We start from the raw sequence: 26783 nt of genomic DNA, 5'->3' as shown, positions 1-26783 counted from the left end.
CTGGTCGGATCCAAGTAAATGTGTGTGTGAATAGGGGAGAGGGGAGTCGCCAAGTTAAAGAAATAATAATCAGTCACCAAAACAGCGTTTGAGTCTCTAACCCAGGTAACTAACACTTGCTGGCGTCTGCCTTCCTTGCCTGTGTCTGTGGCACCGGAGCTTGTATGACTTTCAAAAACCTCTTCGCCCTTCTTATGCTGGGTTTCTGTTCGGGAAAACGTGGAGAAAGGAAATGGTGGGGTTGAGGAGCGTGGGGGGGGGAGGAAACTTGGAGAGCAACAAGGATCCAAGGGAAACCCCCCCCCCCCCAATTAAAAAAAAACTCATTTACGCCTGCCTTTGCCTAACTGCAACCCGTCCATATACGACCAGGCAAGTTGGCTTCCAGTTAGGATTGGACGAGCTGGTTTTAATATGATGGCGCGCACACACACACCCGACAGACAGACGGACAGACAGACACAACCCATTTAAACAGACGAGAAGTAAAAGAAGAGAGCGGGGAAAGGGCTGGCAGAAGGAGGGAGTTGCTTTACTGCCCGGCTCAGCCGAGAAAGAGAGAGAGAGGCGGAGCGGGGTTTCCAGCATCTCTATAGGTTTGTTTAAGGAGCATCACATTCATTTACACAATACTCGGGACGATGGTCCATATGGTACTTAATCAGCCTTTCAAAAGAGGTCGCCGAGAACCAGACGCGGGCCTCCTTGGGATCTGATGCGTGACTTTTTTTATTTTTAAGAAAGCAAAGGATCCACACAGATTCTTCTTCGTTCTTTTTTTTTATGATTTTTCACGCGCTGCAAATCCTCAGATTTATTTGACACGGACGCGCTTTCTTCTCCTCTTTTTCCTCCCCAACCAATCAACCCGCCCACCCCCTGCGCGCGCTTTCCTTCTGAGTCTTCTCCGGCGCTCCAACTTAACCGGGTCCGCGCTCAATATGCAAATGAGCGCCTTTGGCCGGCGCCGCCCCTTATCGAGGGAGGGAGGGAGGGCTGGGCTGGCCGCATCTCCCTGCCTGTCTCTCCAGATTCCTCCCCCCACCCCCACTCCCACCCCCCATAAAGGAGGCAGGTCCTATAGGGAGGAGGCTGGTGCCCGCCTCTGCCCCTCCTTCCGCTGCCTCTTTTATTGACGCCTCTCCAAAGTTCTTGTCTTGCCCCCTTTATAGCGAAAGCAGACCGGGAGAGTGATGAAAATGTTTTATTGCCTTGGAGGGGCTGCGTCTTGATCTGTCAGACCCGAGGAAGAGAGATTGAGAAGCGAGGAGAAGCGACGAGAGCAAGACGCGCCGAAATCCCAGCCCGGCAAAAGCAGAATCAAGAAGGGAGAGAGAGAAAAGGTGGTCGCGATTTTTATTTTTAAAAAGGATGAGGCGGCCGAGGAGTAAAAGCTAGACCCAGTCCAGCGATGCTCGGGGAGCGGCGAGGAAAGAAGAGCGCACCCGGACCTTCTCCTGGCGTTTAGACGGCCAGAGGAGCGAAGCTACAAAAGCCGTCCATGTCCCGGGAACAGGGAGCTCTTCTCCGCAGGCAGCCGCGCTCGGAGCCCCAGGCCGGGCGGGAGGAGAGAGCCAGCAGGAGATCCCTTTCGGACTCGGAGGCAGGAGCATGCCGAGGCCAAGAGGACCGGCTCCCAGGATCCACTGAAGTTCTGCTCCTCCACGTCCTCCAGCCGCCGAGAGGCGAAGGCCGGGAGTCCCCGTCGTCCAGCTCGCCCGCCGGCCTGCAAGCGCCGGGAACCACAGCCTCCGCCTCAGTCGGAGCTGCAGCCGCGTCTTGATCTGCTCTTTGCAAGTGAATGTGCATTTCTTCCTTCCTCCCCGCCTCCTTCTCTCCCACCCCCGCTCCAGGACGGTGATTTCTGTTTTGTTTTGTGGCGGCAAAAGACTTGGCGGTTCTTCCTCTCCACCCCGCCCCCACCAACCCCCATTATTTTTATTTTTTAAAAGCGCAGTTCAGCGCAATTCTCCAGCCCCCTCCCGGACGAAGCAGCGAAAGATGGACTTTAAATACTGAAGGACTTTTACCTTTCCCAGCAGGCGTCGTAGCATCCCTGAACTCCCCCCTAAAAAAAACTTCTGCAGTCTCCCAGCTTCCCAAAGCAAGACACTCTCTCTTTCTGCGCACCCGCTCCACCCCCGCTCCTAGAAGGGGGCCGCTTACCCACCCTCTTAAGAGAGGACACCAGTCATTAGATACCCTTAGATCAGGATAGACCCCCCTCCCACTTAGGGCTACCGTTCGCAGTAGCCTGAGATTTTGTGCTCTCCAAACCTTCCTCTGTTTTTTATCAGCATAATCTTCTTTGGCTGGGGTTTAGTTTCGTTTTTCAGAACAGTGGCCCCCAACACTGCTCTCCCCCAGGGGCTGTACCACAGGGCACCCCGAATCTCCCCTCTTTCGGAAGAAACAAGGCTGGAATCTCTGTCTCAGCTCCTGAACAAGCCCGAGATCTTGGGCTCCCACAGACAACCCACTCTCTGCTCTGAGACCCCAGCTTCTGGATTCCTCCCAGTGTATTTTTCGAGCGTATTCCCAGCTCTCCCAACCCTTCCAGATCAGGGAACCCCCTTTTCAAAGCGCCCACAGACCAGGGACCTCTCTCTCCACCCCTAGTAGCAGGAAGACTCATCCTGCTTTCGCAGAACTAGCACTGCTCCCCGCGCCCCGCTCCGCCTTCTGCCTTTTCTGAAAACCCTGGAAGGCGGCCTGAACCCCCAAATCGGGACGCTGCTCAGACCCAGAGCAGGGAACACCCACAATCCAGAATCAGCCTCCCTTCCTTGTACCCGAATCTCAAGGAACAAATTGCCCCTGCACCCCAACACCAGGGCGTCCTCGTTTCCACAGTACCCCGAGAATCAGGCCGTCTTCCTTCTCCCCTTCCCTTCCAACAGCGGAGCATCCCCCTCCCTTCCCGCAGTTTTAGGGGGGCTGGTCAGTCCCACCCCCTTCTCCCTGGTTCCCTCCTCCGCCCCCAATAGGAGGAACCCCCTGTTCTGTCCCCACCTCCGCCGTCCGAACCCCAGACGTCCGGCCTTCCGAGAGCGCAGGGGGTCGTCTCGGCGCAGCCCCTGGGAGGCCGCCCGGCCCGGGGATGCTGGCGGTGGGGCAAATGGATGGCACCCCCCGGCAGAGCGCCTTCCTGCTCAGCAGCCCCCCCTTGGCCGCCTTGCACAGCATGGCCGAGATGAAGACCCCTCTGTACCCCGCCGCGGCCTACCCGCTGCCACCCCCCACAGCAGGCTCGGCTGTTCCCACTGGACCCTTGTCCTGTTCCTCCTCTTCCTCGTCGTCGTCTTCCTCGGCCTCGGCCTCTCCCTCGCCGCCGCTAGTCTCCCCGACGCCGGCCGGCCTCAAGCCCCACAGCGCGGGGGCCCTGTCGGCGCTGGGCTCCCCCCCGCAGCAGCTCTCCGCCGCCACCCCGCACGGCATCAACGACATCCTCAGCCGGCCGTCCATGCCCGCCCTCGCCGTCTCCTCGGCCGCCGCCTCCTCCTCCTCGGTGGCCTCCTCGACGTCCGCCTCGCCGGCCGCCGGCCTCCTGGCGGGGCTGCCTCGCTTCAGCAGCCTCAGCCCCCCGCCGCCCCCGCCGGGCCTCTACTTCAGCCCCAGCGCCGCCGCCGCCGTGGCCGCCGTGGGGCGCTACCCCAAGCCCCTGGCCGAGCTGCCCGGCAGGACCCCCATCTTTTGGCCAGGGGTGATGCAGAGCCCGCCTTGGAGGGACGCGAGACTCGCCTGCACGCCGCGTAAGTAGCTCCGAGGGGTTCAAGGGGCTTTCCTGCCCACGGGGACCCTCTTTCCCCAACGCCAGAACCATTTCACAAAACTGCGCGCAGTGCGCATCCGGAGCTAGCCGTCTCCGCCAGCTGCAGCCCTTACCACTAGGCACTGCGGCCTCCCGGGCACGGGGATACTAAGTCTCCATGTGGTTCCTTGGACACCGCAGCCCTCACAACCCCTTCCCCCAGGCACGGGCCCCCGGGATGGGATGGGGACAAAGTCACAGAGAGAGAGACGCTCGATCAAAATCTCCAGGGTTACCCACAGTGGCTGTTACGCGCAAAATATGCCCATTGAAGGACTCCGTTGACCTCTAGGGCCCTCTTTCGCCGCCCATCAATTTCCTCTAGCCCTTCCCAGATGTCTCCATTGGGTACCGAGACCTCAGTCATTTGGCCTTCAACCCAGTCATCTCCAAAGGTCCTCTTCTTTGGGCAACGGGCTGTTGTGCTCTGGCCACCAGCCTTTGCGCCCGGAATTGGAGAGCTGGGCTGGATAAGCAGCGACGGGGTAGTTTAACCCGGGAGGATATGATGCATTGCCTCTCCACTTCCCATCTGCTCCCACACACTCAGTGTTTGAGACCCATGCTTCCTTGACACGGCCTTGTCCCTAAACTACAAAACGACACGCATTTGTTTACGATGTCCCGGGGACAGTTCAGGTAAGGGGCACCTACTGCTCTCATGCCTGTTCTCTGCGGGGTTACAGGAGTTTGAGACACAGTTGCTCTGCATAGTTACTACCGGGACAAACAAGTTTTAAGTAGCAAATAAATGCCCTCTAGTCCATTTCCACTCCAGCAGTACTTTGGAGGTAAACTTCGGTTTTGCAAGGCAACCCGCTTAACTGATACCGCAACCTCGGAGCCACAAGAGTAACTCTCCTGCACTTTTGAGGGACGGCTTTTTAAAACTGCAGGGTGTTTGTGTTTTTTTGTTTTGCTTTTATTTTTGCACCAAGTAAACATGCATGCACAGGGCCGTGCTGCAAGAGCGAGGTTTTGGACGCTGCTGCCCACCCGGCTGCAGAAATAGTAGCTGTTCAAGGGAGCTTCGCCCGCCGCGGCGATTTTTGTCTACTTCTGCAGTAGTATTTGACTAGCCGCGTTGCTTCTCTGTTTACCCCCCAGCGGTTCTGAGGAAGCGTCCGTCGTGCCTCTGCTGACGCGCTGGACATTTTTGCTTCTTGCAAAATAAATCAACAATTTGGTTTATTTTTAAAAAGATACATTTGCCGCAAACACGATCATTTCCCCTTTCCGCACTTTAAACTCCAGCCTAGCGGCTTGTTTTCCCTGCGCGCCCCAATCCTACTCGGAAGTAACTCCCAGAGTGTTTAGCGGGTCTTACTCCCAGGTTAGGCGCATAGGATCTCAGCAACAGGGTTAAAAGCGACCTGTCACCCCATTCCCCCCTAAATCTAGACTGCAAGGAAGAAAGAAAAGCGTGGAAAGTTTTAGTTATTCGTTTTGGCCCTTTCTCAGAGGAAATGCGAGTGGCGAATTAAGCCCCCTTGTTTCTTAAACAAACGACTTGAGCTGCAGTTGTATGCAGAGCTACTGGGGAGTATTCAAATCAGTTGGGTTTACTCTTGAGTAAACAAGGTTAACTCAGCTGTGTAAGACTGCTGCTTGCTTGTTTGGGTTTTCCCTTTCTTTCATGGCTTTGAGGAGCTTGCGCTATTGAAAATAGGCGGCTTGATTTTTTAAAAATAAAATTCTCTGCTTTTGGGGAGGAATCTTTGATACAGGAGCGAACCTTCTGGTTTCGCAAGCAGGGGCGAAAAAATGTTAACGAAACGCTTGTTGTTCTGTGGAGTACTTCAGATGCCCTATCCTTCTGATCTTTTAAAGTTAATCGTTTTGAGTTAACATTTAATTTCCCTGGAGTACTTTCGAAACCTAAATATCAGACTTGGAGGCGGAATGGACGTTGTTTTCAGAAAGGTGAACAACGATAAATTGCGTCTCCCTCTCTGTGTGTCTGCACAACTTTCTCCGAAGCAGATGCGATGCCTAAACCCTTTCGGATCTGCACCTGTTTGTAAAATCCAGGATGCCCCAAACCGTCGCAGTTTCTTCAAAGAGGGCAGTTTTTCATTGCGGAAATTCCCCTAAGAAGGATTTTAAACACATATGTGCCGCACCACTCAGAGGGACTGTCAAGCGCGCGTATACATTTATGTCCATTGCTTTGAAAATAACAAATAATAATAAATATCTCCATATATACCTTCCTCCCTCCCCTCCCCTCCTGCGGACCCTTCCCTCTAGATCAAGGCTCGATTTTGCTGGATAAAGACGGCAAAAGGAAGCACACAAGACCGACGTTTTCCGGCCAGCAGATTTTCGCTTTGGAAAAGACTTTTGAGCAAACGAAATACTTAGCCGGGCCGGAACGGGCGAGGCTCGCCTATTCGCTGGGGATGACCGAAAGCCAAGTGAAGGTGAGAGTAGCAGGTCAGATAAGAGCCGATCTCTGCGCGCGCGCCCCCGCTCCTCCCTACTCCCTCCCCGTTTCTCTCCCCCACCCCGCCCGCCCGCCCCAGCCACTGCTCAATCTGGTCGGGAGAGTGTTAAAATGCGGCCGATAAGAGGGAGATATGGATGAACAAAAGGGATCGGGCGCGTGCCCTCCATATCGCTTTCATCTTGCAATGGGTAGAGGGGCCGCGCGCGTGCCTTTCGCTACCGCATTGTTGCTGCCGCACGGGTTTTGAAAGACAGGGGAAAATATAAATATAAATCCTAAGCTGTTTTTCCTAATTTTTAGCTTTTGATAATTATACATAAGAGTAAGGTACAGCTTTTTCGTTAATGATTTATTATTATTATTATTATTTAATATACTTGCTAATTATAATTATAGCCATGTTGAGTTTACAAACTGGCCCACAACTAAATTTTTTACCTATTTGTTTGCAGTTTGTGCTATTTCAGTACCCCCACAAAAATGAAGGAAATAGAAGACAAAATGTTCTTATATTTCCAATGATCCTCTCCCTCCTCAGCTTGTGAACATTCTTGCCCATCTCTTACTTCGGAAATAAGTTGTAATAAAATGGAAGAACTTCTGCCCTTCCGAAAAATAAAATAAAATAAAGTTGTTCTGGATCGTGTTATGTTTTGGGAGAAAAGGCCAACTAAATATTTTTATGGAAATATATTTATGACTTGGGGAGAAGTGGGGTCAATATCCTACCGTTAAGGAGAGAATTTCTTTTTTTTTAAGGACCACGATCCCAAACACCGTTGAGAACTATTGAAAAGAGTATAGGCGTCCCGCTCTTGAATGCATTTACTCGTGAGTAGATGCCACCGTGGATAAAGGGGTCGGGTCTGCAAGGGAGCTGAAAGGAGACTTTTTTTTTTAGAAAAAGGGATTTCGATAGAGTGACCTCCCACCGGAAGGTGACTATTTAAGTGAGGAGGTCATTAAGAGGAACAATTTCTGGGAACTAAGTTTCGCCCAAGTCCAGTGAACCTCACGTCACTCGCGGTGGGAGTCGACGAAGCTGCTCCGGTGTGTGGATTGCAGCAGCTAATTTAGTTCTGCTTTCAATACAGCACTAATGACTGCAGTCATATAAGGCGATCGCTTTGGATTCGGAGCTCCGTCCAGGGGCATTAAATCAAAGGGTAGTTTTGCCACTGACACCAGTTGGACGGTGGTGGTTTTTGCACCTAGCACGTATTTATTAGACAGGGGTAGCCGCGTGAAGTCTTTCCCAGGAGAAACAACCAAAGAGTATTGGGACGCCTTGGACTTTATTATAGGATATGCTTTCCTGGACCAAAGTCCACTTCAATCAGATGCATAGATGGACTCCAGAAACCCCAAGCTGATGCCATAATAAATGGGTTATTCTATATTATTAGATTAATTAGGTCCGTGGGCCAGAAGTCCCCCCCCCCTCCCCATGGTCTATTTGGAGCCACAAAACTATATTAAAATACCAGCAACATCTAGTATTCAGCTGCAAGGCAACAAATTTAAATGCTGAGTGATTGGGTTGTGGTTCTTACATAGAAAAAAGTGATCCTGAGACTGCATTCAAAAGCCTGTATTTTATACATAATTATGCATTTATACGCAGCATTCTATGTAGATCCATAAAAGGAACAGGAAAATGAAGCGAGGGCTCCAGCTACATCAGTAAAATGACAATCCTGTATTTTCGGATGAACCCTCATAGGGATTTATTTCCTAGTAAATATGTATAGGATTGTACTGGAGGACTATGAAAGCTACAATCCTATAGTCCGTTGAACTGGGCGGGGCTTACTTCTGAGTAGACACGTGTAGGGCCGCACTGTAATGGTCGCAAAGTTTGGTTGCGTGTGGCTTCTCTCCCGGGCTTATTTGGATTTTTAGAATTATTTTAGCACGTGTCTGGAACCCCAGAGCCCTTCGTTCGAGCCATAGAGATCCATTCCTTTGAATTAGCAGAATTAGCAGGCTTAAAAAGTAGATTGAGTGCCCACGAAGGCCTCCCTCCACCGCTCCCTTGATTGTGGTTATATCAAGGGAAAACAAGGAGATGCTTTGTCGCAGAAGGTGTCGCGAGGACAGTTTATCTACAGGGTTCCACTACCCCTCAACTCTCGCCACCCCTTTTTCCAAAGGGGAAATTCTCCAGACAAGGTTTGGAACAAATGTAGTTTAACAGATTGGGTGTGTGTGTGTGTGTGTGTGTGTGTGTTCCTTTATAGATTGTCTCTTCTTCCTGAAGTTATCTAGAGACCCTCATTTGTCACTGTAAATATATGGGGAAGACCGTGAATAAATTACTGTAGTACTTGTATATACTAGGAGCAGAAGCCCCATCTACTTATTGCAGTGAGTTTGGGGAGGGGGAAAAGGTGTATTGTGCATCAAATGTGTATTGTGAACATGACTGTGCAGTTATGGTGGATTATATTATTATTATTATTATTACATACAAAAATATTTTCCCCTTGCCATGTATTTTTCTTAAGGCTACTTTCCTAATTTTCTGAGCAGATAGATGTATTATTAGAGAGATGTATTATTAGAGGTGACGGAATGTATTCGTTGTACACCAAAGCTCTTATGGACCCATTCTTCCCAGAGAAAAACCTGCAGGACTCATTTAAATCTCATTGATTCGAACAGAAGTTGAGCAGCACTAACTTTTCCCTCAGCCAAATGTGTTATCTGGACTAGATAAAAGTGTCCCATTGATTTCAGAGAGACGTGGATCCCAATCCTATACATATCTAATCCGAAGGAGATAATATTAGGTCTTATGAGGCTTGCTCCCAAGTAAGGCTATCATTTTATGCACTTTCACCTGGAAACAAGTTCCATTGCAATCAGCTGGGCTTACTTCTGAGTTCATGCACAGAACATAGGTGCATAGGATTGTAAGATTTACTCCCAAGTAAACCTCCACAACATAGTGTGAGCAATTCTTTCTGGACTGGAAACGGAGGCAGCCTCATTGAGTTCAATCCACAGAAGTTCCCTTAAGACAGGGTCATTTGTACAAATGTAGTTAGATCTAAAAGAACAACAGTCCTGCCTTTTTGGGGGGGGGGAGTGTAAAGATATTAATTGTAGAGCGGGGGTGTCAGGGGGAGTTGCACTGGTTACTTTTAGCACAGTCTACTACCCTTCTTTCAAACCACCCGGTGCCAGGGATTTATAGACCTAAGAAGGAGGAGAGCTTTCCCTTTGAATTACCCTTAAGGAAAGCAATAACAAATGAGGATGCGCATATTTTGGTGTGACAGATTGGGGAGAGGGAAGTGCAGTGCAGCTTGGTATATTTTCATTTTAGTCTGGAGGGGAGGGAAAGCAAATAATCAAAAAGATAGAGAGGCAGTAGTAAAACAAATAAGGGAGAAGAAAGAAGAAGTGGTGTGTGGATGTAGAGACATTAGCAGAAAATAAAAAGTACAAAAATGAGAGGCAACCTACATATTATTATGCAAAAGCTTGTTTTAGTGCACAGATCAACATTTGCGTGTTTATGACAATCCTGCCGCAGCTGGACTGCTTAACTCCCGCTGTCTTCAACAGGAGTTAAGCATCATTTGTGCAGGCTGACAGCCCAGCTCTGGGTGCTCCTTTGGACAAAATTTCAAAGAATGAAACAAAGGTATAGGGAGCAGACACTTTAATTAAGATGTTAGTCCATCAGGGTGGGGAAAAGCTCCTTAGCTCCAGACATAAACTTGCTATTTCTGGGCACCATCCAGCCACGGTTAAATACTTTTGCATGCCATTGATTTGAATAGAAGAGAGTCAAGCAAATCCTCACCTCTGCTATTCAAATCAGTGGCACTTAAAGGTCCTCAGAAAGTCAGCTAGATTATGTTAATGGTTGTTGTCACAATTTACATACAGCGCAACCAATGCCCAGGGCACTTTACAGGGCAAGTAGGCCAAAGAAAAAATTGGCAGTGCAGTTCTCTGCCCCGAGAAGCCTACAGTTTAAATTTTGCCAGGAGGGTGGTGTGGGGTGAAAGGAATGGGGCAGGCGAAATAAGGAAAGAATGTAGTGTGACTTACTGTTTACCCAGAAGTAAATCACAGTAGTAGTAGTAATGCATAGGACTGCAGGATTGCAGAAGGGTAAAAAAACTAGGAGGTTAATCTGGCCTCCCTAACATAACCACAATGAAAGCACTGAGAAGTACTTATATTAAGCACTCACACCGTTTTATGCAATAAATCACTCCAACACATCAACATGACTTCTGCTGTAACTGCATTGGCGATCACATTATGCTAATATTTGCCTTCTTAATAATAACTCTATCTTGCGAAAGCTCCTTGGTCTTTGAAGAAGCAATTGTTCTTATGCAGAACAGCAACAATAAATGAATATGTCTGTCCTGATTGCTAAGTGAGTAAGTAAGCGAATGTTATAATTTCCGTGGCAGCAATTACAATAGCTTTGCGGTGGTCACAATAATCATGGAACGGATAGCAATTATTGATATAATTGTTAACACTGATGGGAATCATATGCTGATGGTTTTGAAAGCTGGCAGTGAGAGTAACTATGCTGCAGCTATCAAAATTACTATTATTCATTTGTGTTTTTAATAGGGGATTTATTTGCAGCGGTAGGAACGCCAATATTAAAGAGTGCTAAAATATCAGTGCGCACTGTGATATGGATATGGAAAGTCAATTTGGACTATTAGTCCAAAATATCACTCGTGGCAGCAATAAAATTGGGATGCCCGGTGGCATTTTGACCTCATTTACTTGGGAAGTTTCATTGATTCCAACGGGACTCCCAGGACTACTCGGTTTTAAAGTTAGTAGCTCTGAATGGGGACCCACACACATATCAGAAGACATCCAGTGAAGTCACACTGTGATGCACATGAGGATAGCCATGCAGAGGCACATCTGCTCTGTATTGCTCTTGCATGCCTGAGAATCCTTCTGAAAACAGATCTGCCTGGGTGGATGGAGGAAGTGCATTTAGACTGCAGGATTGCTGCTCTAACGATACTAGCCATGCAATCATGACACTGGGTGAGACCTAACAGCGGTTGCTTGGTAGTGCTAGTTCACAGCGCCACTTACAACTGGCAGGAAAAGGGGCACAGTCCTGTCTACTGGCAAACTCCCTTGGGCAAACCTCGCTGAAATGAATGGGAGGCAGTAGTGCAATTGGGAAGGTAATGCTAGACACTGGACTGAATTGTCTTATTGGGTGGGGAGTGGATGGACTCCTGAGAATCTAAGGCTTAGAGGATGATGTGTGTTTTTCCATTTATTTCCATTTATTTTAAAAATGTGATAATTCAGACCATCTGCGTGTTTGACTTTCTGGCTCCTTCTGCTAAGTGGGACCCTGGGCTTGTTACTGTATTTGCATCCTCATCTACTGCAGAAGGTTTGCAGATGATCTTAAAATAACAGATTAGTTAATAGTAAGTTCATGAACATGACCAAGAGCTGCTTGGTTGTTTGTTTGTTTTTTTAAATGCATAATAATAATAATAATTTATTTATACCCCACCCATCTAGCTGAGTTTCCCCAACCACTCTGGGTGCATCCAATCGAGTGTTAAAAACAATACAGAATTAAATATTAAAAACTTCCCTAAACAGGGCTGCCTTCAGATGTCTTTTAAAGATAAGATAGCTACTTATTTCCTTCACATCTGAAGGGAGGGCGTTCCACAGGGCAGGCGCCACTACCAAGAAGGCCCTTTGCCTGGTTCCCTGTAACCTCACTTCTCGCAATGAGGGAACCGCCAGAAGGCCCTTGGCGCTGGATTTCAGTGTCCGGGCTGAACGATGGGGGTGGAGATGCTCCTTCAGGTATACTGGACGGAGGCCGTTTAGGGCTTTAAAGGTCAGCACCAACACTTTGAATTGTGCTCGGGAATGTACTGGGAGCCAATGCTGATCTCCCAGGGATATTGCTCAACAAATTATTGTCATAAGGGTAATGTAGCCAATTCATAGTTGGTCATCAAGTTTTAGAGCGATGTGTGTCTGTTCTGGAAACTGCACATCCTTCACAAGTGTCCCATTTCAGCTGCCTAAATCCATTGCAAAGTGTTCACCACTAGAGGCATCATAGTCAACTTACTACAACATGTTGTATGTCCAACCTGCATGACTGCCCCTCAAACCTTGCCCAGATGCCACCTCCAATAGAAGATGCCATTCGTTGTCCTCCCATTCATTTTTACAGGGTCTTCCAGAGAAGCAGGTGTGAGTGGATCATGTCCAAATCATCTGGAAGCGAGAGCTAAATGTAGCATCTCCAGCAAAGAGATATTAAGACCTGACTCAATGGCTTTTCCACAAGGGAATTTAACGGACTTGAAAAAAGAGACTTTATTTGTACTATTGTTAGCCAAGAAGAATATTTAATAAAAAATATATTCAGAACAAAAACATAGACAAATGAATTTAACCAAGTGCACCAGAAACAATTGAAATTGGCGGTCTTTATATGATCAGTAGGCAAAATGGTGCTAACTTTTCATCATACCTTTATGATGAAAGATTGCACAATTAAGCAACAGCAAAAGCAACTTTGGGTTACCGCATAAGAAGGTTCCTTATAACAAGTCAGGCCACTGGGCCTTATAACTCAGGGCTGTCTACGATGAGTAGAACATCTCTCCAGTGTTTCAGGCGTCAAGTCTTTCCCAGTCCTCCCTGAAGACACTGGGCATTGAACATGGGACCTTGTATATGTAGAACATGGTCTCTACCACTCCCCAGTTTAAGTTGATTTGTTCAAAGGGGCAGGGTCATCACTAGGGGTTGACTAGGTTAGCACCCACCAGGGCACAGGCCCAGGGGGTGCAAAAATCGTGCCCCTCCACTCTGACTCAGAGTGGCTAGGAACCTGCCCTGCCACCTGCCTGCTGCCTGGAATACTCCTCCGCTGTTCTGAGTGGCAAGGCACACAGGCTTCTCTGAGCACCTTGGCAGAGGACCTCAAGAGATGGGGTAGGGGATATTGATACAGCCAAGGGCACAAGGCAGCCTAGGTATGCCTCTGCAAAAGGGGCATTTTTTTCCTGAAGTCCTTCTGCACATTTCCCATGGTGCATGAGAATGAATGAGAACTAGGCAAGTGTCGTACTCTTCACAGCTCCCATTCATTTCAGCAAGGCTCACACAGGAGAACTTCTAGTGCATGGGGAGGGAAACTGAGCCATGGGGGCCGGATCTGGCCCAATCGCCTTCTAAATCCAGCCTGTGGACGGTCCGGGAATCAGCGTGTTTTTACATGAGTAGAATGTGTGCTTTTATTTAAAATGCATCTCTGGGTTATTTGTGGGGCCTGCCTGGTGTTTTTACATGAGTAGAATGGGTGCTTTTATTTAAAATGCATCTCTGGGTTATTTGTGGGGCATAGGAATTCGTTCATTTCCCCCCAAAAATATAGTCCGGCCCCCCACAAGGTCTGAGGGACAGTGGACCGGCCCCCTGCTGAAAAAGTTTGCTGACCCCTGTTCTAGAGGCTTAGACTCTTGGGCTGGAATCACTTACGACTGCAAGCAACAAACTCAAGAGTAAACCCTATCACTTTCATTAGCACTGACTTCCAAAGAAGTGGATTTATGATCCTGCTGTGGAAGGTTGCCTTGCTTTCTTTTAACTAGTTTGGTTATTGGCCCCACAGATGATGATTATTAATTTTTAACCAAATCGGCTTCAGATCTAAGCACATGGTCTTTACTGAGATATCGGTCATTCGGAAGCTAATAGTTTGTAGAAGCAGCTGTTGCCAGTGCTATAGGGTAGCTAGTACAGTGCCCCCCAGTCGTTGCGGGATTATGGAATTATTAAAACTAATACAGAATAATTTCAAGAAGGAGGTATATTTGAGGGGAGCACAGAACTATGGGCACAAAGCGTTATTTAAACCCTTTTACCAGTTTGCCAGGTACAGGCAGGGTGCTCCTGTAGAATCTAGATGAAATAGAATTCTAATCTCAATGTCCATTACATACAAAACCAGGGAGCATACACTACTTCATTTTGCATATAAATGTTGGTACTTAATTTTCCTTTAATCAGGATGCGTATGCTGGTTTTTTTTCTCCACATGTGCTTTTTAGTACAATGGGGATACTAGTATGCACTGGTGGTTTTTAGCATGGAAACTTAAATTATTTGGATTAATTAACAAGGTCGCAGGTGGCGAACGACTGAAAGCAATATTGTCACGATCGTCTGAAGGCAATATGGTCTTGCTGTAGCTAAGGAGAGCTGGAGGGAGCCCCTGTGTAAGCTGTCTCGAACTTCCATTGGGAGAACGGCAGGGTGGCCCCCATTAGGGCAGGACTTTGGGGCAGAAGTTCAGGGTGCTACTTGGGATGAGTACGTCTACACAATTGACTTGCCACATTTGGAAGTAACGCAGACTGGATAGCTCAGTCGGTAGAGTTTGAGACTTAATCTCAGGGTTGTGGTTTGAGCCCCACATTGGGAATTGTAGGGGGTTGGACTAGATGACCTCGACCCTCCCTTCCTACTCTACAATGCTATAATTCTATTTTACCATCTAAATAGGTCCTAGTGAGACCATCAAGTTCAAAGTGTAAACTTGCCTAACTGCGCCATTGATACAAACTAGTTGAACTAGCCATTCCATAATTAGAGGCTGCAGTTTTATGCAGATGATGCTCAGTCAGGAATTTCGAAAGTGAGGTGTTGTGTGTGGCTTAGGGAGAAGCTAGGCAAGTTTCACACTCACCCTTCCTTTCTCAAGTCTATTCGAATTAAGTTCCACTGAGTTGAATGGGGCTTGTTCCCAGGAATTTAGGTATTACCACTTTAACCTGTTGACAGGTGAGCACAGAACTCAGAGTTGCGAGTCACCCCGGATTAATCCGGATTAAGAGTGCATATGCCGGAGTCTTTGTTGAGGCCAGATCCCCTCCTTCCTGCCTGGTTGAGAACGTGAGAAGCAGGTTTAAATTCGCATCAGCGGATGACGGAGCCATCGAGCCGATCACTCCGGATTCGTTAATCCGGATCGAACTAAAAACTGCGTCTAAATGGAACTCGGGGGGCCTCGCGAGGGGGGGAAACTGGGTCTCTTGCTTTACCTCGTTTCTCTTGCTCTCTCCGCGCCCTTGTGCAGGTTTGGTTCCAGAACCGGAGGACCAAGTGGCGGAAGAAGCACGCGGCCGAGATGGCGACGGCCAAGAAGAAGCAAGACTCCGAGACGGAGCGGCTGAAGGGCGCCTCGGAGAACGAGGAAGACGACGACGACTACAACAAGCCCCTGGACCCCAATTCGGACGACGAGAAGATCACGCAGCTGCTGAAGAAGCACAAGACCGGGGGCGCAAGCGCCAGCCTCCTTCTTCACACCTCGGAGAACGAGGGATCCTCCTAGACGGCAGAGATCCCGCCCGGCAGAACGAGAGCGAGGGGCCCCGATATCATCCATCTATCCATCCCCGACGGCTGCTTCTTCCACGACCCTGCGCCCCCTCCAGACAGATGTACAGATCTATTTTTCTACCCAGAGAAGAAGGAGAAGAGGTTCCCCGACGTGTTTCAGTTTTGTTTGCTGCTGGTGGTGGTGGTGGTGGGGAATGACTGTCGGCGGGCCGGCTGTGCGGCCCCCGCTTCCCTCCCTGATTCCGCAAAGGGGATCGGCGCCGCTCGACGGCCAACTTCGTTCTCTCCTCTCTGCCCCCTGCTGGCCAGACTCAGAACTACATCCGTGGGCGACTCTGTAAATAATTGGGGGGGGGGGGAAGCGAGCGGACTTCTTTGACTGTGAATATTTAACGTGTACAATACTTTGGTTTCTTGTTCGTTTGAGTGTCTGTGTGTGCGCGCGCGCCTAGAAAGAGTGCGTTGGCTGTTTGCATTTCCTTTACTCCTCCGTGTGGCTTTATTGGGGGAAAGCTCGCTTCTAAAAGTCCTTCTCGTTCGGTTTCAGTAGTGAGATTTGTGGCATATGAAAGCAGGTAGGGGTTTATTTTCTGAAATAGCTCATAATTGTTCTCCTGTCCCTCTCCTTCGCTGGCTGCGCAATATTTCTAATCCGTGCCAGAGTTGGGGCTCCGAAAAGGGAGACGGAAGGAAATATAACCAGTTTCGTTTCAGCGAATCGTCTTCTGTCAGTGTAAGACTAGGCAAGTTTGAGGGTCACACAGGAGTCTTCATCAGACAGAAGCAGAATTTTGTGTAATGTTGGCATTTGCACAGTTGGCTACAGCCTCAGATTTGAATTTAGTCGCTCTGCTCCCCTGCACACTTCCTTGGAAGCGAGTTCCTTTGAATTCATCTAGATATTCTTCCAAGTGAATGGCTACAAATTTTCCTTTATTTCCCCTCAGTTTTAATTGAGTCCTAGAAAATGAAGCTAATGATCTCTTTTGCTGTTTGCCAAGCATAAAATGTTCCTTACGCCAGATGCCAATAAGGCTATTTAATTACTAGCATCTGATTTAATTTAAATTTAATTTTTTTGTTTGGTTTTTTTGTTTTTTGTTTTTTGGAAGCAGGCCTGGGAGAGATGAATATTTTTAAATGGTTGACCTTACCTGTTCCCAGAAAAAAAGCGTATTAAATTTGCTGTGGAGATATGTTCCAACTTCTTCCTGCTCAAAAAGAAATTCCCCCATTCGTTTTAGTTACTGTAATTGACTTTGAAAAATGTGGAGTACAGTATTGTTCTCCCCCTTCTGTATAATAACGAACACTGTAGACTGCCCATTCCCCCTTTTTCTTTTAAAAGCTAATGATAACATTGTATTAGCATCTTAACCTTTTATTAATTTATATGAAAACCGTTCGGTTTGTAAAGAGAACAGCAGTAACAACATCCTTTGCAAGACTAGTACGATGCCATTGCACTTTGTTTTTTGTTTTTTTAAAAAAAGATAAAACAATTAAAATCAGCGACAAAACAAGACGTCTCTTGCCTGGAAGAAAGAGTGGGGGAAGAAGGGGTGTGTGAATATAATGCGATCTCGTCTGAGATTAAATAATAAAATTGGTCGTGCAGAATCTGATCAATTATTTTTGTGGCTTTCTACACTTTGCAAAAGCAATTTAAAAAAGAAGCCAAGCATCCTTTAAAAGAGAGAACTTGATAATGAAATGCATATTGGAAGAAGTGGTTGCAATTTGTAACTTTCCGGGGAAGGAAAAGTTCCGTAGTTTCCGCATTTATTCGCTGCTAGGTCGTTTGTAAACTAATACATCGCTGGGCATTTTTCAGTTGGATGAAAAAAGGGTATCGCTTAATTCCCATGCGGAGTGCGGGAAAGAGTAAATGTTGCAATGATGCAGGAGAGGAGAGAAATACTTTGCTACTGTTAGATATTTCCTATACTGTATCTATTTAGAAAGATAGATATTTCCTATACTGTATCTATTTAGAAAGATAGAATTTCCTACTGAATCTGTAACACCAGCTCCTTATTTCTGATCAATGCGATTTCAAAGTTTGTGCCCACTCCCGTCCCAAAACGAATTAGAGAAGGACTTACAAGAAGGATGGGAAACATATGCGGCCTTCTATATGTTCACAGAATCATAAAATTGGAAGGGACCTAAGGGTCATCTAGTCCAACCCCCTGCAATCACAACTAAAGCATCCATGGCAGATGGACGTCCAATTTCTGCTTAGAAACCTCCACAGAGTTAGAGTCCACCACCTCTGGAGGGAGACTGTTCCGCTATCAAACAACTTTAACTGTCAGAAAGTTTTTCCTAGGGGCTGATGGGAGTTGTAGTCCAACAACATATGGCAGGCTGCAAGTTCTCCACCTTTGGACGGGTATTACACAGCACCCACATCTAGTTAAGCGTCCAAGAACCCAAGTGTGAAGGAGCAAGACGTCCCCAAAGCCTAGCAAACACACTAACCAGAAACTAACCGTGACAGAAGCCAGAGCGCACGGAAACGCCATTTACCTTCCCACCGCAGCGGTACCTATTTATCTACCTGCACAGGCGTGCTTTGGAATTGCTAGGTTGGCAGGAGCTGGGGCACAGCAACGGGAAGTCACCACAATGGTGCGGGTTGGAACCGCAGAACTTCCAATCAGCAAGCCCAAGAGGCTCAGTGGTTTAGACCACAGCGCCACCCTGTGCCTCTTCCTACACAGCCCCAGAGTAGGAGAAGACTTCCTCGAAAGGTGGTGGGCAGTCTCCTTCGTTGGAGGCTTGGCTGGGCCATTTTTCAAGGATTATTTAGGGTTTGACTAGATGGCCTTTGCGGGTCCCTTTCAACTCTTATGATTCTCCGTGGTTACCACCTTACCTTACCTTACCTTACCACCTTGCTTGAGAGAAACAGGTCTGGGTCTAGGTCAGAGCTTGGGTGAAAGAGACCTCTTTTGGGTCCACGACAGAGGAAAGGAGAGATTGCGATGTAAGCCTTTTAATATGGTTTTAAATCTCAGAACCAACACGACAAATTGAGACGGGAGAGTGATGGGTTTAGTGGAAAGAGCAGATCTCCGCGTTCCCACCTGTCCCACGTGTTGTGTGGATGAGCTCCTAGCTTAAGATTTCCACAAGGGATGGTTTAGACGGAGGCAAACGACCAGAGGGATCAGGAGCGCAGGAAGCTAATTTTAGATGCTGGGACCTCGGTTGATGCTTCACTTTTTCCAAACTCTGGATCAGGTCAGCCTTGCTGGAGGCGGGTGCTGCTGCTCATTCTGCTGGTGGACCTCCGGGAGAGCGAGACTTCTTTTTGATCAAAGACAGTCCGACGGGACGGGATGATATAGAGCCTTGGCTCAGTGGAAGCGCATTTGCTTTGCGCGCAGACGGTGCCCGGTTCAATCCGCGGCGTCTCGAGGTAGCAAAGCGCATTTCTCTGAAGCCTTGGCGAGAGCTGCGCTGAACCCGTGCGTTTCTCTGCACCGAAACCTGCTGACGATTCTGCCGGGCAATCGACGCGCGGGGGGCATTCCTCGCGAGTAAGGAAGATGCTTCCTTTAGATGAGAGTTGGAGCGTTGGATGCTGGCGAACGAGGGAAGCTTGCTTGGAAGAAACGAAACGCACTCCACGCTCTCCGCTCCAGAGTCGCATTTTAAAATGCTGGAAATCGAAATCAGGGCTTTTCCCTCCTGAAAGTGGCTTCCTAGAAAATCATAGAATTGTAGAGTTGGAAGGGACCCCGAGGGTCATCTAGTCCAACCCGCCCGCCCCCCCAATGCAGGGATCTCAACACGCGCGCCCCCATCACATTTGAAACCATACCAGACCCTGCTCAGCTCGATGCAGGCGCAGAGCATGTCAAATGATCACAATCCCAGCCATAATCATAATAAGCGAAAATGATAGTTTTTAGCAACGTTATTATCACAGCAAAGAACCACAGGCTTTTAGCACAAAAAGAGCAGCAGCAACAAATCAACAATTAAGAATGATCATCATCATTATGACATCAAAGCATCCCAAACTTTAACCACGAGTTAGGAACCTTTGTCCTCAAATAACACTACAGGGGTAGCTTTTCTTTGAACCAGAAAAAGGGAAGTTTGAATAATGAGGGAAGACGTTTGGTTCGATCCCTCTGCATATTTCTTTGAGAGTCAATGTTCTGCCCTTCTAGGGTAAATAAAGCACCCAGGGTTGCTTATAACATAATTAAAAAACAAAACACATACAAACCAGCACCATATAAACAGTACATAACAATGAGGAAAGTGACAGACTTTAAAAAGCAGCAACCATTTTTACGCGGGTGCAAGGGCAAGGAGCCTTCATTGATCAGCCATGAAATTTACGGGGTGACCCTGGGCCCGTTAGTTGCTCAGCATCACCTGATGAGAACCACGCTCGCCTAGTTCTCTGCAGGAGAGGTGGGCTATTAATGTAACGATAAAACAACAGAATAAATAAACAATGGGGCTTACTCCTAGGTAAGCGAGTAAAAGATTGTACCCATACTTGGATGTGAGTTCCAGGAGAGCCAATTGAATTCCTAAATGTTGCACATCTCTTGTCAAGCGTTTATTCTGCTTCAAAAAGAGCCATTTGGAATCCTTTCTACCCCCAAATTCTGCACGGAGCCCGTCCCTTCCCACTTGACCTGGTTCTAAATTGCAGTTTTGACCAGCAATTTCTCACCTGCAGTTTCCGACCCCTAGATTTCTGCACCAGAGAGGAGGAGTGGGAAACTAACTCTAGAGCATAGGGGGAAATAATAGGCACTGGGGATTCAACATCCAACTTTTGGCTGCTTTCGCCTTCATCTTTCCAATTCTCTGTTTTTACAGACAAAGGGGAATGTGCACATAAAGCAAATTTATTTATATGAATAAAATTTTATCCTGCCTTTTGGCCTTCTCAAGGACTTCCAAGATGAGTAACAATAACAATGAATTATTGTTATTAACAATAAAAACAGGAAAACGAAGAACAGAGCCAGATAAGATATAAATACACGAAATTTAAAATCTAACGTTTTCCACATTCCCAGTCACTTTTTGGTTGTCTGATACGACAACAGCTGGTCTGTGTTGACGCACATTTTATAGGTTTTGCAGCTTTTGTATTTACTAGAAGTGTTGCCCCAATCTCCTTAAAAGAATCCCAAGTTGTGTGCTGCCATTGATGTCCCAGATGCTATAAATCATTCCATCTATTTCCAATGCTCCGACTTGAATGCCGTTAGTTATCTAGTCAAATTGGCAACACCCATGTGTGAGGAACCAGCAGGTCTGGGGGAACCCATAGCTTTGGAGAAATGCAACAAATATTGGTGGGTGTGTTTTTTTTGGGTGAGGTGTGACTTTAGGACAGGAAGAGCCCAGTGCAGACTGAATCTACCATTATGCATTTATCCTTTCTTCTTCTTCTTCTTCTTCTTCTTCTTCTTCTTCTTCTTCTTCTTCTTCTTCTTCTTCTTCTTCTCCCACCTTCATCAGGAGTATTTTTAAACAGATCCACCCTGAAGATCTTCACATATGAGGGTTAGGCCTAGAAGTGTACACCTGAACATGGCACTTGCCTTTTCAAACAAAGACATAAATGTAAACATATCCCCCCAACATCCCTTCACTACGATCTGGGAAGACACAGTAAAAAAAGAAAAGCAAGCTTTGAAAACTTCAATACTTACAGCCTCTGGTGGTACCTAGCCTACCTCACAGGCTTGTTGTGAGGATAAAGTGGAGGGGAGGAGTTATGTATACCACCTGGAGCTTTTTGAAGGAGAAGTGATATATAAATTTAATAAAAAAATGGGGAAGGACTCTTGGTGCGAGAATTCAGGTGTGTAACATGTCTCCCCTTGTTTTTGCTTGTGAAACGATGAAGTGTGTGTCCCTTAGGTTGGCAAACTTGATTTGACTGAGGTGGTCTGCTTTCAGAGTGTTAGAGGAGGGGTAGAACCTCTGGTGGGGAACATGTCATGGCTGTTCCGCGATAGTTTGTCCACCTTTGGTCCTCACCCTGAACTCAGCTTTCACCAGTGGCTCCTAGTGTGGAAAATTATTGCAGTCAAACCAGCAATTCATCTTTTGCCAGATGGGCACATGAAGGGGCTGAGACTCAGAGCTTTCCTGCAAAATCTGCTAGAGAGAACTCTGTGACATCACTTCCTTTGTCTGCCTCGGCAGACAAAGGACAACACTACATCCTTCCTACCTGGGCAAACTCCTCTCTTTTTTTCATCATGCTTTCAAGCTGACTACATGTGCATGTATGCGTTCTGCAGCTCAGACATCATTTTTGACCTTCCGTTTTGTACTTTTGTAACTTAAATAGTAGGGACCCGGGTGGCACTGTGGGTAAAAGCCTCAGTGCCTAGGACTTGCCGATCGAAAGGTCGGCGGTTCGAATCCCCGCGGCGGGGTGCGCTCCCGTCGTTTGGTCCCAGCGCCTGCCAACCTAGCAGTTCGAAAGCACCTCCGGGTGCAAGTAGATAAATAGGGACCGCTTACCAGAGGGAAGGTAAACGGGTTCCATGTGCTGCGCTGGCTCGCCAGATGCAGCTTGTCACGCTGGCCACGTGACCTGGAAGTGTCTTCGGACAGCGCTGGCTCCCGGCCTCTAGAGTGAGATGAGCGCACAACCCTAGAGTCTGTCAAGACTGGCCTGTGCGGGCAGGGGTACCTTTACCTTTACCTTTAACTTAAATAGTTATAAACCTGTCTTCATTTTGTTACTGTAATTGCTGCTTCAAGACCTGGATTATGTAAGTAAATACTACTTTTATTTCTTCACAAAAAAGTTTCTTCACAAAGTTGCTTTTAAAGAGGAGAAAAGGGGTCACACCTTCGTCCTCTTTTCTTCCAGTTGACTGCAAAAGCTGAGTTTTGGCTTTCCAGTTAATTTATTTCTGCACAGAGGTCCAGCTGGTCACAGGTTGGAGTTGGCTCTGTAAAAGTAGAGTTACAGTGGGAGGTGGGGAGTTGAGCTCAGATCTCTTGATTCATTTGATTTTGTTTAGGGTGTTTGAGGAAGGCAAAGCTTTTCTTGTTTCTTTATTCCAGTATCTTCACTCTGTGTCCCAGGCTTTTCTCGTATGTGTGTGTGTGTGAGAGAGAAAGAGAGTTCAACCTCAAATTCAGTTTAGGCATCTTTCACATAGACTATCCATAATAAAGCTTTTATCAAGAAAGCTCATAAATAATGTCTCCATCACCGGCTTTAGAAAAACCGACGGAGTGATAAAATGTCAGTGATTTTTATAAGGTTGGGAGTTCACATGCTGATATTTGAGACTTTTTCAAGTGCTCTCTACGATGCATCTAGGGGAAATACGACACAGCGGGAAAGTTCAAGCTAGGATAATTGGCTTCAGAACTTTACAATGATAATTTAAAAGTCACTGTGGTTTGGGTGTATTGGGGATGCTTGCATCCTGATCCTAAACATGTTTACACTTGCCTGGGAGTAAGCCCCAATGAACTCTGTGGGATTTAACATCTGAGTAGCAGCAGTAGTTATTGTTGATCCTCAGGTGACAAACACATCAGCAATAAAAAAATAATAATAATAAAAAAGACACAGTAACTTATAAACAAAACTAAACACATAAAAATCGTCTGAAAACATCTAAAAACAACCACAAACTCTCAACGTTAAAACTTTCATGGTTGCCAGTAATGGTATCCTTCAGCCTTTATATGCATGGCTTAACAGGAATGCTTTAAAATTCCTCCTGTAAGCCAATAATGGAGGGAGACTGATGCATTTTGACAAGGAGGACACTCCACAAATAAGGAACCACCACCAAGAAAGCCCTGTTAGAGTTACACTCAGGCTATTAGGTTGTGATGTGTCCCTCCCCCCCCCCGGAGTTGTTGAGAATGTTGCAGATTTTTGCTAGGACTGATTCTCTGGGACGTTTTTAAGATGGCAAGGAATTTTGTAATTCACGCATTCGCATACTCTACTCTCCATGCAGGAAAGCAAGAGCCACGATCAGAAATCAAGGGCATATTCCAGACAGGCAAAAACATTCAAGGACAGTGTGAGGCAAGGTTGGTGGGGTAGGTGGCCTGGAAAGAGTCTCAAGGCCAAGACCATCTGCCAGGCCTTAGTGGTAGCTTGTGAGCTGTGTTTGAAGGTGGAGAGAGAATGTGGGTCACCATATTTTGAGGACTACTCCTATTCTAGAACAGTCTGTGAAAATTTGTATCATACCTGAAGGAGTGTTTCCACCCCTGTCATTCAGCTCAGATACTGATATGCCCTCCAACTTTTCTCCATTGAAAATAGGGATGTCCGATTCCATAGTGATAGTTTTACTATTTATACCCCACACATCTGACTGGGTTGCTCCAGCCACTCTGGGCAGCTTCCAACATATATAAAAACATCACAAAACATTAAACATTGAAAAAAAGATCCCTATACAGGATTGCCTTCAGACAGCTCGGGGGTCGGATAACTCTATACCCTCCAACATTTCTCCAATGAAAATAGGAACAACCTAAGAATCAAATTCTGGGATCAAATCAGAAACCAAGATGACTTCTCTAAACCAGGGATGTTCCTGGAAAACAGGGAAACTTGGAGGGTCTGCACTGAGGTCCAGCTCCAAGGGTCTTCTGGTGGTTCCCTCCCTGCAAGAAGTGAAGCTACAGTGGTACCTCGGGTTAAGAACTTAATTCGTTCTGGAGGTCTGTTCTTAACCTGAAACTGTTCTTAACCTGAGGTACCACTTTAGCTAATGGGGCCTCCCGTCACTGCTGCGCCACCGCCGTGCGATTTCTGTTCTCATCCTGAAGCAAAGTTCTTAACCTGAGGTACTATTTCTGGGTTAGCGGAGTCTGTAACCTGAAGCATCTGTAACCTGAAGCTTCTGTAACCCGAGGTACCACTGTACAAGGAACCAGGCAGAAGGCCTTCTTGGTAGTGGCCCCCTCCCTGTGGAACACCCTCCCATCAGATGTCAAGGCAATAAATAACTCTTCGACTTTTAGAAGACAACTGAAGGCGACCCTCTATCAGAAAGTTTTTAATGTTTGATGTTACATTATGTTTTTATATGTGTTGGAAGCCACCCAGCGTGGCTGGGTAAAAATAATAACATTATTATTTGATTGAGGATCGGTGGCAGAGCCTCATCAAACTGGACATCTGCCACACTGGCCTGATCCTAGAATCATAGAATCATAGAATCATAGAATCATAGAGTTGGAAGAGACCACAAGGGTCATCGAGTCCAACCCCCTGCCAAGCAGGAAACACCATCAGAGCACTCCTGACATATGGTTGTCAAGCCTCTGCTTAAAGACCTCCAAAGAAGGAGACTCCACCACACTCCTTGGCAGCAAATTCCACTGTCGAACAGCTCTTACTGTCAGGAAGTTCTTCCTAATGTTTAGGTGGAATCTTCTTTCTTGTAGTTTGTATCCATTGCTCCGTGTCCGCTTCTCTGGAGCAGCAGAAAACAACCTTTCTCCCTCCTCTATGTGACATCCTTTTATATATTTGAACATGGCTATCATATCCCCCCTTAACCTCCTCTTCTCCAGGCTAAACATGCCCAGCTCCCTTAGCCGATCCTCATAAGGCATTGTTTCCAGGCCTTTGACCATTTTGGTTGCCCTCCTCTGTACACGTTCTAGTTTGTCAGTGTCCTTCTTGAACTGTGGTGCCCAGAACTGGACACAGTACTCCAGGTGAGGTCTGACCAGAGCAGAATACAGTGGCACTATAACTTCCCTTGATCTAGATGCTATACTCCTATTGATGCAGCCCAGAATTGCATTGGCTTTTTTAGCTGCCGCGTCACACTGTTGGCTCATGTTAAGTTTGTGGTCAACCAAGACTCCTAGATCCTTTTCACATGTACTGCTCTCAAGCCAGGTGTCACCCATCTTGTATTTGTGCCTCTCATTTTTTTTGCCCAAGTGCAATACTTTACATTTCTCCCTGTTAAAATTCATCTTGTTTGTTTTGGCCCAGTTCTCTAATCTGTCAAGGTCGTTTTGAAGTGTGATCCTGTCTTCTGGGGTGTTAGCCACCCCTCCCAGTTTGGTGTCATCTGCAAATTTGATCAGGATGCCCTTGAGTCCATCATCCAAGTCGTTGATAAAGATGTTGAATAAGACCGGGCCCAAGACAGAACCCTGTGGCACCCCACTAGTCACTCTTCTCCAGGATGAAGAGGAACCATTGATGAGCACCCTTTGGGTCCGGTCAGTCAGCCAGTTACAAATCCACTGAGTGGTAGCATAGTCAAGACCGCATTTTACCAGCTTCTTTACAAGAATATCATGGGGCACCTTGTCAAATGCCTTGCTGAAATCAAGGTAGACTACATCCACTGCGTTCCCTTCATCTACCAGGCTTGTAATTCTGTCAAAAAATGAGATCAGGTTAGTCTGACATGACTTATTTTTCAGAAATCCATGCTGACTATTGGTGATCACAGCATTCCTTTCTAGGTGCTCACAGATTGTTTGCTTAATGATCTGCTCCAGAATCTTCCCTGGTATTGATGTTAGACTGACTGGGCGGTAATTATTTGGGTCCTCTCTTTTCCCCTTTTTGAAAATAGGGACAACATTTGCCCTCCTCCAGTCTGCCGGGACTTCGCCTGTTCTCCAGGAATTCTCAAAGATGACTGCCAGTGGTTCTGAGATCACATCTGCCAGTTCTTTTAATACTCTTGGATGCAGTTCATCTGGCCCTGGAGACTTGAATACATCTAAACTAGCCAAGTATTCTTGTACTATCTCCTTAGTTATTCTGGGCTGTGTTTCCTCTGCTGAATCATTTCCTCCAAATTCTTCAGGTCGGGCATTGTTTTCTTTATCGGAGAAGACTGAGGCAAAGAAGGCATTGAGGAGTTCAGCCCTTTCTGTGTCCCCTGTTTGCATTTCACCATCTTCTCCTCTGAGTGACCCCACTGTTTCTTTGTTCTTCCTTTTGCTACGAACATACCCATAGAAGCCTTTTTTGTTGCTTTTAACCTCTCTAGCAAGCCTGAGTTCATTCTGTGCTTTAGCTTTTCTGACTTTGTGTCTACACGTGCTGGCTATTTGTTTGAATTCCTCTTTGGTGGTTTCCCCCCTTTTCCATTT

General features: G+C 47.0%; 1 protein-coding gene across 1 annotated transcript; it reads left to right on the top strand.

Moving 5' to 3' along the window:
- The first annotated feature begins 1161 nt into the window (after positions 1-1161).
- On the top strand, positions 1162-17260 carry NKX6-1 (NK6 homeobox 1). Its single transcript, XM_083398597.1, has 3 exons — positions 1162-3752; positions 6062-6234; positions 15397-17260. Exons 1-3 carry the CDS (start codon positions 3101-3103, stop codon positions 15652-15654), a joined length of 1083 nt encoding a protein of 360 aa, XP_083254723.1. The 5' UTR covers positions 1162-3100; the 3' UTR covers positions 15655-17260.
- The last annotated feature ends 9523 nt before the right edge of the window (positions 17261-26783 follow it).

Source organism: Podarcis tiliguerta (assembly GCF_965153285.1).
Source record: "Podarcis tiliguerta genome assembly, chromosome: 9".
Taxonomy (NCBI): Eukaryota; Metazoa; Chordata; class Lepidosauria; order Squamata; family Lacertidae; genus Podarcis; species Podarcis tiliguerta.
This window is presented reverse-complemented; position numbering and strand designations above follow the sequence as displayed.

What these genes read in the sequence shown, in the direction of transcription:
- NKX6-1 (XM_083398597.1), top strand. Translation starts at nt 3,101, where the DNA reads ATGCTGGCGGTGGGGCAAATGGATGGCACCCCCCGGCAGAGCGCCTTC. An exon ending in GAGACTCGCCTGCACGCCGC is followed by an intron (nt 3,753 to 6,061) that starts GTAAGTAGCTCC and finishes CCTTCCCTCTAG; the next exon opens with ATCAAGGCTCGATTTTGCTG. An exon ending in TGACCGAAAGCCAAGTGAAG is followed by an intron (nt 6,235 to 15,396) that starts GTGAGAGTAGCA and finishes GCCCTTGTGCAG; the next exon opens with GTTTGGTTCCAGAACCGGAG.